General features: G+C 52.8%; 1 protein-coding gene across 1 annotated transcript; it reads left to right on the plus strand.

Annotated features, from left to right (window-relative positions):
• Positions 1-528: 528 nt before the first annotated feature.
• On the plus strand, positions 529-6,449 carry FOXI3 (forkhead box I3). Its single transcript, XM_082743035.1, has 2 exons — positions 529-1,296; positions 3,993-6,449. The coding sequence occupies exons 1-2, from the start codon at positions 573-575 to the stop codon at positions 4,616-4,618; spliced, it is 1,350 nt and encodes a 449-aa protein (XP_082599161.1). The 5' UTR covers positions 529-572; the 3' UTR covers positions 4,619-6,449.
• The last annotated feature ends 4,709 nt before the right edge of the window (positions 6,450-11,158 follow it).

Here is an 11,158-nt window from a genome sequence, read left to right on the forward strand (position 1 = left end):
ACAAAAGGTGCAGAAGCTTGAGTAGAAAACCGCAGGGGGCCAGGCAGGTGGTCTGCGCGGCCACCCAAACTCCTCCGGGGAACTTTTTGGAAAACAGTTGTACCGTTTGGGTTCTCTTCTCTGGGCTTCAACATTCGTTATTTCCTTTCTTCTCCTGAGCTAAGAACGCGCCGGCGGGGAATGAGGTGCCTTTCGCCTTCAACCTGGAGGCGCCGACCTCCCCCGGGCTCCCGGGCTCCCCGCGCCGGCCGAGAAGGGGCTCCGGGGGCGGGGCGGGGGATCCCGGGGGAGGCGCGGGGGGGGGGCTCCGGGGGCGAGCGGGCGGCGCGAGGGCTGGGGCGCGCTCTGCCGGGCTGCGCGGGCAGGTGGGGCGTGGCGGGGGCGTGGAGAGCCCCGGCCCGCGGGCCGCCGCCCAGCCCCGGGCCGGCCCGGGAGGAGCCGCGCCGCAGACGGTTATAAGAGGCCGAACCGCAGGCGTTCCGCGCGCCGCCGTCGACCCCCCCCACCTCCACCCCGAGCACCGGTCGTCCTGCGAGGGCTGAGGCGGGGCCGTGGGGTGGGCCCCCAAAGGGATGCTCTCGCCCGCGCGGCGAGACCAGCCCCGCTCGCCTCTCGCCGCCGCCGCCGCGCCGCACCCGCCGACGGCCACCGACATGGCTCTCTACTGCGGCGACAACTTCGGCGTCTACTCGCAGCCCGGCCTGCCCCCGCCTGCCGCCGCCGCCGCCCAGGGCGCCCCTCCGGCCGCCAGGGCGCCCTACGGGCTGGCAGACTACGCCGCGCCGCCCGCCGCCGCCGCCAACCCCTACCTGTGGCTCAACGGGCCGGGCGTGGGCGGCCCGCCCGCTGCCGCCGCTGCCGCCGCCGCCGCGGCGTACCTGGGCGCCCCGCCGCCGCCTCCCCCGCCCCCCGGGGGCGCCGCCGGGCCCTTCCTGCAGCCGCCCCCCGCCGCCGGCACCTTCGGCTGCGCGCAGCGGGCCTTCGCTCAGCCCGCGCCCGCCGCGCCCGCCTCGCCCGCGGGGCCCGCCGCGCCCGGGGAGCTGGGCTGGCTGTCCATGGCCAGCCGCGAGGACCTGATGAAGATGGTGCGGCCGCCCTACTCGTACTCGGCGCTCATCGCCATGGCCATTCAGAGCGCGCCCGAGCGCAAGCTCACGCTCAGCCACATCTACCAGTTCGTGGCCGACAGCTTCCCCTTCTACCAGCGCAGCAAGGCCGGCTGGCAGAACTCCATCCGCCACAACCTGTCGCTCAACGACTGCTTCAAGAAGGTGCCCCGCGACGAGGACGACCCAGGTGAGGCCGCCGGACAGGTGCTGCCCGCCGGGGAGTGGGGGGCAGCGGCGCGCGGGCAAGGGTCGCGTTGGCGTGGGGCTTGACTTGAAGCTCCACGCAGGGTCCTCTCTAACTGGGGATGGGAGCCGGGGTGGGGACCCACCACCCGAACCTCCGACCTCGACTGGCCGGGGTGAGGGCAAGCCGGAGGACAAAGGGAACCATCAGAGGGTCCTCAGAGCGGGGAGCCGGTGGGGGTGGAGCTCGCCCCTTACACCTACACCCCCCGTCCCCCACGCACACACGTTCTCACACACGCGCGCGCGAGCGCTGAGGCTGGCCAGTTAGAGAAGAAGGAAAAAGACCGTATCTTCAGACGGAAAGCCACCCCTGGGTGGTGTTCATCATGCCGATTGAAGGGACGGTCCAAGTCACAGGGAGGTACGTTAGCAGTAAGAACCCGCGTGCGATCTTAGATAAGGGACAACTGTAAAGGGATTCAGGTGAGCTGAGAATCACACCCCATTGCACCGAAGCGGTGGTGAGAGACCGAGCAACAGCAGGCCTTTCAGGCTGTCCCTGGATGCTCTTCTTCCTGCCCCAGGTTCCTAAGACGTGATCAACGGTGTCCTTCATGAAACAAGAGCCTACCTTGAGAGTAATGTTATGGGGGTCGTGACACAGGCGTCGGGACAGAGGGCCAAGAGGAATCAGAGCTTTAGCTGGGGTCCTGCAAATTGTGGTTTCGGTGCCTTACCGTTTCCAAATGTAAAAATGAAAACTCCAAATTTGCTGCTAAGCCCTCTGCTGGGAAGGGCTGGGTTACGGTGGAGTGCTGTGAGTGGTTTTCCTCTACCTGAGAAGAAGTGGGGTGGACCCAAAAAGAAGGGAAACACGATTATACTTGAGGTTTTCAGAAGGCTCTGGTAACCAGGTAGGGGACAGGTGTGATGGGCAAAAGAGAAATGAAAAGGTTTCAGTTGCATGCTGCAGAGACCCAGGAGTTTGTGTAAAATGCTCTGGAGTGTTCCCTCCCCCCACCCCCTGCCCCCAATGTATTCTAGAGGGGAGCTTTCCAATGGAAATACAGTATAAATCACATGTGATGGCAAATTTTCTGGTAGCCACATTTAAAAAGGTAAAAAAAAAAAAACTGATGAAATTATTTTTACTATTTTTAATTCACCCAAACTACTGTTTCAACATAAACCAAATATAAAAATTTTTACTGAGATACTTTTTTTTTGGCATTATGTATTCAGAATCCTGTGTGTGTTTGATTCCACTTGGTATTTTGGACTACCCACTTTTCAAGTGCCCAACAGCCGTGTGTGTGGCAAGTGGTTACTGTATTGGACAGGACGTACAGTTCTGGAAGGTGCAGCTTCCCAGTCTGGCCTCTGAATCACCTGAGATTATCACATTAATTGTCATGTATATTCTTTTAGACTTTCTAAAAAGTTGGTGTCTTTAGCTAGTGTCTTGTCAAAGCCTTTGGGACTTAGGGGCCCAATATCAGGTGCAGGTACTACCATCTAGATGGTAGTTGTATGAATAAGAATTTTTTCTTTTTGCAACTATTTGCAAAAAATGTGTTAATGAAGATAATGGGCTTGGAGGGGTGTGTGCTGGTTTGTGCAGGCAACCTAACACAGTGGTTAGGTAAGAATGCTGAGTCTAGAGTCAGCCTGCTTAAATCCCTTAAATTCCCATTACCAACTGGGAATACTGCAGGTTACTAACCCATATGCCCCTCAGTTTCACCATCTGAAAAATGGAGGCACTGATAGTGCTGCCTCCACAGAGCTGTGAGGGGCAGCAGAAGTTGTCCATGTAAAAGCACTTAACGGGATAAGTGCTGAGCAGTGCTTTCACATGTCAAAGATCCTATTTACTGGGAACGATAAAAGTTACCGAGAGAGAAAATCCTCCAAGTAACAAGTCTTTTTTACCTCAGTTGTACTAGGTAGTGGGGGAAGTTTTTTAAGCAGAAGACTGGCTCTGCATGCGTTACCTGAGGCTCTGATCTGAGATCTGCGGGGTGAGGGATGCAGGGCCTCTGCTGCTCAAGGTGGGGGAGGGGGGCATGTAGACTGCAGGAGCTTCCTGTACCATGAACAATGTTACCAAGTTGTTAAAACAACTGATGGCTCAGTGGTAACTTTTGTAATTTTTATTTGGCAAGATAAATGATTTGAGGTTGCTTTTTCCAGTGGAGTGTGTGTGTTTTGTTTGTTTCAGGGACAAATAGTGTACCTTTCAGCCAATAACAATAACAGATAGTGATTTTCACTGCTGTGTGCCAGCTTCTCTGTGGAGACCGCACTTAACCCTCGCATAAGTCTATGAAATGGGCATTATCCTTATGCCTACTTCTGTAAATAAATGTGGGCTCGAATTTAAGCAGCACCAAGATTTTGCTAGGGTACAGCGTATGGATCCAGAGGGGAAGGTGTTGGGTAATTAAAAGTGTCTTGGACCTAGAATTAGGTCTTAAGATTTAGGTAGCAGACACTGCCAGGGGGAGGTGGAAATAGCCAGAACACCTTTGTTCCGGATTTCTTGTAGAAGGTGAGGAGCAAGGTCTCCCCGAAAGGATAATCTTCATCTCAGTCCGCATTTATGAGGGTCTGTGCTCCTCCTTGCAGAACTGAAGGTGACTGCAGGGGCCTGAGCTGGGCGCTTCTCTGACTTACGTACCTTTCTCCTCTCCACAGGGAAAGGGAATTACTGGACCCTGGATCCAAACTGTGAGAAAATGTTTGACAATGGGAACTTCCGTCGGAAGCGCAAGCGCCGTTCCGAAGCCAGCGGCACCTCCACGGTGGCCGCAGGGACCGCAAAATCGGAAGAAGGGCTCTCTTCGGGACTGGGGTCCGGCGTGGGTGGGAAGCCCGAAGGAGACAGCCCCCCTGCATTGCTAAGGCCGCCCCAGTCCCCAGAGTCCCCCGAGGGCGCAAAGAGTACTGCCTCCTCCCCGGGAGGGTCCCTGCTCTCCTCAGCCCCTTGCCTCAACACCTTCTTCAGCAGCCTGAGCACCCTGAGCGTCAGCAGCAGTGGGAGCACCCCGCGGGCAGTCCCCACCGGCCGCCACCTAGGGATCCAGGGGGGCCCCCTGGCCTCCAGCAGCACGTTCCCCGCCAGCTCCGTCCCGGAAGCCCCACCAGACAGCTTGCCGCTGAGCAACGGTACCAGCAACGGCAGCAGCAGCCAGAGGTCCTCCTACTACAGCCCCTTCCCCGCCAGCAGCAGCGGGGGTCAGAACAGCCCGTTCAGCAGCTCCTTCTACAACTTCAGCATGGTCAACAGCCTCATCTACCCCCGCGAGGGCTCCGAGGTCTAGGACAGCCTGGGACAGCCACCCTCCGGACTTGAATATGCAAACCCGAGGTCTCGTGACATGCAGATTTCATGGGGCAGGAAGTGGGCTTCTGCATTCCTCTGGAGGCCCAGGTGCTCCTGTGGCCCGATGGGAGCAGTAGATAACTCTTCCCGCAGCCCCGTGCGCTTTTACAGGTTTCTCTGGAGAGAAAGCCACCTCACTCTGTTGGGGACAGTGCCTGTGAGCCCCGCGTGAGGGCAGGGACCATGTCTGTTCTGTTTGTCACTGTAGCGCAGGGTTATGAGCTCATATGTGTCCAAGGGCCGGCCAAAGAGCCAAAGAATGAAGCTGATCAGTAGGAAAGAGGTAGCAGTTGGTCCTTGAAGCAGGTAAGGGAGCGCTCTGGTGGACCAGCAAAAGGCTGCTGTGGGCCGTTTGTTATTTTCCTGCCTGGCAGCATCCTCATTTGTCTAGAAAAGTCATATCTGGATGTTTATGGGAAACCTCCATTTGCAGTTTTTGGCCACGAATTAAAGTTGAAATCCTGAACTGGGTCCTACCGCAGTGCAGGTCATCTGAGCTCCATCCAGCTCCTGTGTCACCTCCGCTTCTGCTCTGTGCCTGGGCCCCAGTAGATACTAACTAATAGCCGGGAAGCTGCCCCCGAGAACCGTGAGTGCCCAGTGCTGTTTCAGACGGACACTCGAGGTTGTATTAGGTCATTTAATCCTCACAACAACCTTGGGAGCTAGGTATGGTTACTACCCCTCACGTTCAGATGTCAGGTGACTCCCCCAAGGTCACACAGATAATAAGTTGTGGAGCCGGATCGGGTCCAGGCAGTCTGGCTCTAGAGCTAGTGCTAGAAGGTCTGTTCTGGTTCTAAAAAAAAGAAGGTGCCATTGTGCATAGGCAGACATAGAGTCTAGGGGTAGGAATGAACTAGGTCTCATTTAACCAAAGATTTCTGGTTGAAGTAAGTATCGCTGAGCAGCAAGGATAGGCACCACCTCTGCCTTCTGCCATGTGCCTGAGGTCCAGGGTGACCATGGTCCTCATTAACTTGATGTCCTAGCCCTTTTAGCATGTGTCTTGGATTTCTCATTTTTTAAAACAAAATACTAGAATTTTATTAAAAATAGTTTTTTAAGTGGAATTTCTTAATAAAACATATGTTGTCAAAAAATTATCAATATAATTTATTTTTGGCACTCCCTTTTACTTCTCAAGAGGTATCTTCATTTGAATGGTGTTCATGGTCACCCTCCCAGGGCCCAGTCAGAGCTCAGCCATTGTTTGAACTTATCTAAGAGGTGCTAATTAAAATGGGGACGATTGTTGATTTATTGGAACAGCCTCCATTAAGATGAATAGAATGTCCTGAATTGCCTTTGTACCATGTTGTTGGGTCTTTGATAGGAACATTGTTGGTTTGGGGATTTAATTTTTTTTTTTTTTTTTTTTTTTATTTAGGAAAAGGACCACACATACATTGTAAAAAAAAAAAACTCAACTTTTCCCTGTGTATTCTTTTCTGAGACTCACAGCATTATTCTTAAATTTTTCTTTTGAAATACACAATACAGAAAATTATTTTTTAAACAGTTTATCGAGGTATAAATAACATCACCATTACTTTTTAAATATTACAGAGAAAGACAACCAAAGAGACTACCTACCCCCAGATTGTGTGTACAAAAACCAATTTCTGTGGATATTTTTCTTTGTGAAAAATCGTATGGACTTTTATAAATATTGCTTCTAACACAATTCTATATTTGTAAATTAATTTATAATGTGAACTGGGACAGAACTTTTTTTTCCCCAAGAAAGTACCCTGCATGCTGACAATCACATGAAATAAACTCTAAGTGGGATGATTTCTGGCCACTTTTAGGGATTTGTTTTTCTGTCTTCAGCTTCTCCTAAAGGAAGAGAGGTGTGAGGGGCCTGGCACTGAAGCCACGACAGGGATTTTGTTGAGAGTGAAAGCAAACAGTTTTTTGTCGGATTTGTCCCACCTGCTCACATCTGAGAGGCTGGAACCAAACAGTTACTCCTTGGGGATAGTGTGTAGGCAGATGAGCAGTTTGATTTTTAGCAAAGTAACAGTTCTGTCTTCGATCAAACTAAGTGCACAGACAATCTCTTCCAGAATGAAATGCTGCTGTGAGGTCTCACCACCTGGCAGCGGTCCACAGGTGGGGCTCTGCAGCCTTGGGTGCGGTGGCCCCCTTGAGGGCCACAGGTAGCCCATTATTTCCAAGGAAATAGGAAACTTTTGAACTGGGCTCCTTCTAGAAGAAACCTGAAAGCTGTGGTTTCTAGACCAGGGCTTCTTGGTCTCAGCATGTGGTATTTGTGGGGTGGGTAATGGGTTGAAGAGGTTATTCTGTGCATCAGGACATTTCAGGGTCTCTGGTCTCTACCTGTTTGATCCTCAAAGCACCCCCTCTCCTCCTGGCTGGGGCCACACGAGACAACCAGAAGTATCTCCAGACATTGACAAATGTCCTCTGATGAGGAGGGGTGGGGCAAAATCAACCCTGCTGGAGAACCCCTGATCTAGACCGACACCTACAATTTGCCAATGAGGAAACCTGCTCCCTAACTCATTCAGGGCATTGTTGAGCCATGAATGAATTGGGCCACCGGGTCTCTGGTATAGGACAGTTTCTGTCCTCTGGCATGCCTTTTGCCCTCAAGAAAATCAGTCTTGAGCAGGAGCAGCCTGGGACCTGAGGCATTTCTCAAAACAGACCCACCGGTTTGCCCTGTCACATTGAAGGTAGATTTACTTGAATATTTGCGTTGCTGACCATCGATTCTTACAGTAGCTTTCTTCTTGGCTTCTATTTCTACTAACTCTCCTAGGCTGGAGTACTAGGGGTCAATAAACTACCTGGGATATTTTTTCAGCAGGCGTCGACGGGATGGGAGGAGGAGGGAGACAGGCATATGATTTCTTGGAAAGAAAGACACGTAAAAAGAACTTGAGTGACTTGTGTTTGGAAATATCTATATCTGAGTGTTTGACACTAAATGCCAGAACAATGGTGTTTATGAGAACAAAGACAAAAAGAAGAATCCCCTCCAATCTCCCTCTGAACCACTAGAGAGGGCAGCCAGGGTGGCTCCCGCGTCTCCACTCCCAGACCAGTCTCCCATCATGGAGTTGCCTCCTGCTGGGCATGGGACTGAGGCATAGGGCAGAGGGATGAAGCTGCCTGTGCGGGTGATGTTTCCAGGTCAAAGTCTGCACCAGCACCCCCCCCAACTGGCACTGATTTCCTGCATCTGTGACACATTCTGCCTGGGAACCAGGTCAGAAATTCTGGATCTCAGATTTCACTTCCTGTTGTTCGGGACAGTACAGAGGGAAAGATGTGAGATCTACAGGACTGTCCTTCATTCTCTGGGTTGGTCAGGGGACCCGGGGCTGCTGGCGAGCTGCAGCCCAGGCCGAGGCCCTTTGGGCACACGTATAACTGAAAGCATGTGCTTTCCAAGCTGCCTGGAATCTCACGTACCTTCCAGAATAAGACGGGGCAGAGAAGAATTAAAAACCAAGAAACCGGATTTAGGTTTCCTTCTAAGTACTTTGAGAACCTTTATTCCCCCCCTCCCCCTTTTTTTTAAAGTAGGCTCCACACCCAGCACAAAGCCCAAGGCGGGGCTTGATCAAGACCTGAGCTAAGCTCAAGCAAGAGCTGGACACTTCACCCATTGAGGCACCTAGGTGCCCCCCTTTTTATCCCATTCTTAAATTTACTAGGAAAGGGGGCACCCAGAGGCTTCGAGAACTATGAGCCTATGCACCCCAACTTCTCTAGCTCCCAGGGCACTGTCAAGTCCCAGGGCAAACTGGGTCAAGGTCGGGCCATGAGGAATGTCACTGAAATTGCTCCTCTTCCTCCCTGCAACCACCCAAAACTTGCAAAGAGGCTAAGTGTGCAGCATCTAACTGGTTTTTTGTTTTTTTTTTTTCCGCTGCTGTAGTAGCAAAACCCTGCGATTGTTAATGAAGAAGAAACTCCCAGTGGTTTACCTGAGGCAGGGATTTGCTGGTTTCTGGGGCAGAGAACCGGTCGCCAACAAGGCCTTGCCTTTTGTCATGGAAAGCAGTCAGCTGGGGCACGTGGCTGGGTGGCGGGCATCGCTGGAGAAGGAAGGAATTTCCTGTCAGATTTGAAAACAAAAAAGGTCAAAAAGACCAGCTACCTAACGAATTCCTCCCTGCTTTTTTATTCAAGATGTCAGGGGATCCTCACCAAAACCCCGGGAGGCCTGGAGAGCAGCCTTTTATTATTTTAAAAAAGGCAAACATTATAATAATAATAACTCACTTACTAGGTGCAGGTTATTGTCCTAAAGTATATAAAGATATAAAGTATAAAACAGGTATCTTAACACAACACCTCTATGAGGTAGACACTGTTTTGTTTTTGTTTTTTATTCTAAGTTTATCCCCCGTATGGGGCCCAAACTCATGACCCTGAGATCAAAAGTCGCACGCTCTCCCGACTGAGCCAGCCGGGCGCCCCCAAGTAGACACTGTTATTATCCATTTCACCCTTCACACAGTTTGTAGAACTGGGCCATGGCCAAAAATCTAAGTAGCCACTGCAGACAAGTGGTGGAACGGAGATTCAAAATCAAGTCGCCCGATGTCAGGACCCACCTGCCCTTACACTGCTCTATTGTCTCCCCATTTTGAAGATGAGAAAGGAGAGGCACAGAGTGGTTAAGCAACTCGCCCAAGGCCACACTTGTTGATTGCAGATTTGGGGGCTTAGAAGCCAGGCTCCTGCCCCCCTCAGTGATGTTCCCTCGAGGTATTTCCTCTGGATGCTCCCTGAGATTGGTTTTTTCCCATCTGGGGAAAAAGGTTCGAAGTGGGAAGGAAGCCTGCAGCTAGGTCAGAGGCCCAGCCAGATCTTGGGCTCTGAAGCTGCCCAGAGAAGCCATATGTTGGAGACGCTGGTTTGGAACCTCGGACAGAGACTCAGCAAATCCCTTTGGGCACCAGGCCCCATGCTGGGCACTGAAAATATCCAGAGGATTCAGAACCATCCGCACCTTTAGCAAGTGTGTAGCCGCAAGCAGGCTAGAGCAGAGGTGGGGGGTGAGTGCAGGGGTGGTAATGCACAGGGTCAACCTGCTTTCTCCCACCAGACTGCCGGTCACCCCGCTCAATTCCCCCCCAGAGGGAAATAGCGCAGCTTAACCTTCGGGAAGAGCCGCCTACAGTTCCCCCGGTCCTGCCTGAGAGTCTGTCAGCCCTGCCCTCCTTCGCCGTCCTGTGGCGTGTGCTAGAAGACAAGGACCAAGCTGTTCCTCAAAGCAGGGGAGCCTCTGGACTGACAGAAGCAGCTGCAGCACCTGTGGTCAAGTGGTGGGGTTTTCTCCTCCCCGGTTTACCCTCCTGATATGCATTAAGCAAAGCACAGCCTCCGGGATCCTTCTGCTCCACGCTGGGGTCAGGAAGGGGGGCATTCACAAGCAAGAGGATCTTCTTCCTTCTCATCTCCAAGGATGAAACCCACTGACTCCATTCTGCAGCTGGCCTCCTCCAATTCTCCTTTCCTGGGCCGACCCACAGGCACTGTGTGATCGGGGCCAGAAACACACACTCCCGGGGCCTCAGCCTTCTCCTCTGCAAAATCCCCGCTTCACGGGCCCCGCCTCGAGAGGACTAATGCATCTATTTCGTATTGCATCTGTGTGCTCGCCCACGAGAGCCTCCAGAAGGGCCTCAGCATCCACTCCCAGAGCTTCCTCTTGTCTCTCCTCAGAAAGTCTGAGGGCCGTATTATCCACTTGTTTGCCCAGTGGCCTCGGAGGGGGGTGTATTATTAGCCGCATATTCCAGAAGGGCCGCACAGCTTACGAAGCACGGCAAGCAGCTGGCCGCCAGGAGTGGACGAAGTCTTACTGGACAGGGGAAGGCACATCTTCAGGGGCTCCGTTTCACGGGTCAGTCAGTGCATAACTGTACTGAACACCCACCAAGTCTTCTTTTGCTTCCTCTGTTTGCCTCACAGCCCACATCCAAGCCCGGAACAAGAACCGGCTCTCGTATTCAAAACTGGTTTCCAGCCCATGACCTCACACCGGTTCACCTGTGGTACCCGGTCTGTGCCCAGAAGGCACAGCAGCCTCCTAACTGGCCTCCTGGCCTCAGCCCCTGGCTCCCTGCTGTTCCCATTGCCTTCACCCCTGCTGTTCTGAGCTCATTCTTTACTTGGCAGCGGGAGTCATCTTTTAAACAATAGATAATGATTATCCTGCTTTCCTGCTTAGAACCTTTCCGGAACTTCTATGACTAGCAAACTCCAACAAACTCTAGCAAACTCTGTGGCCCGGCAAGAGCTAAGCTCCCTCCACTCTCCCTACCTTCCCCTTTTACTTGGCTCTAGCCATTCACTGCTTGGAACTCCTCAGACATTCCAGACGCTTCTGTTTTAGGGTCTTTACAGTTGTCCCTTCTGGGGCAAAAGCTTAATGCCCCAGATCTGGCCAGGTTTCTTCTCAAAGGCCAGTCTTCAGAGCAGCTGTCCT

This window comes from Mustela nivalis (assembly GCF_964662115.1).
Source record: "Mustela nivalis genome assembly, chromosome: 8".
NCBI lineage: Eukaryota > Metazoa > Chordata > Mammalia > Carnivora > Mustelidae > Mustela > Mustela nivalis.

Bases quoted from the DNA above. Each gene is read 5' to 3' on its own strand.
- FOXI3 (XM_082743035.1), top strand. From the start codon at position 573: ATGCTCTCGCCCGCGCGGCGAGACCAGCCCCGCTCGCCTCTCGCCGCC. The intron at 1,297-3,992 runs GTGAGGCCGCCG...TCCTCTCCACAG, and splicing joins CCGCGACGAGGACGACCCAG to GGAAAGGGAATTACTGGACC.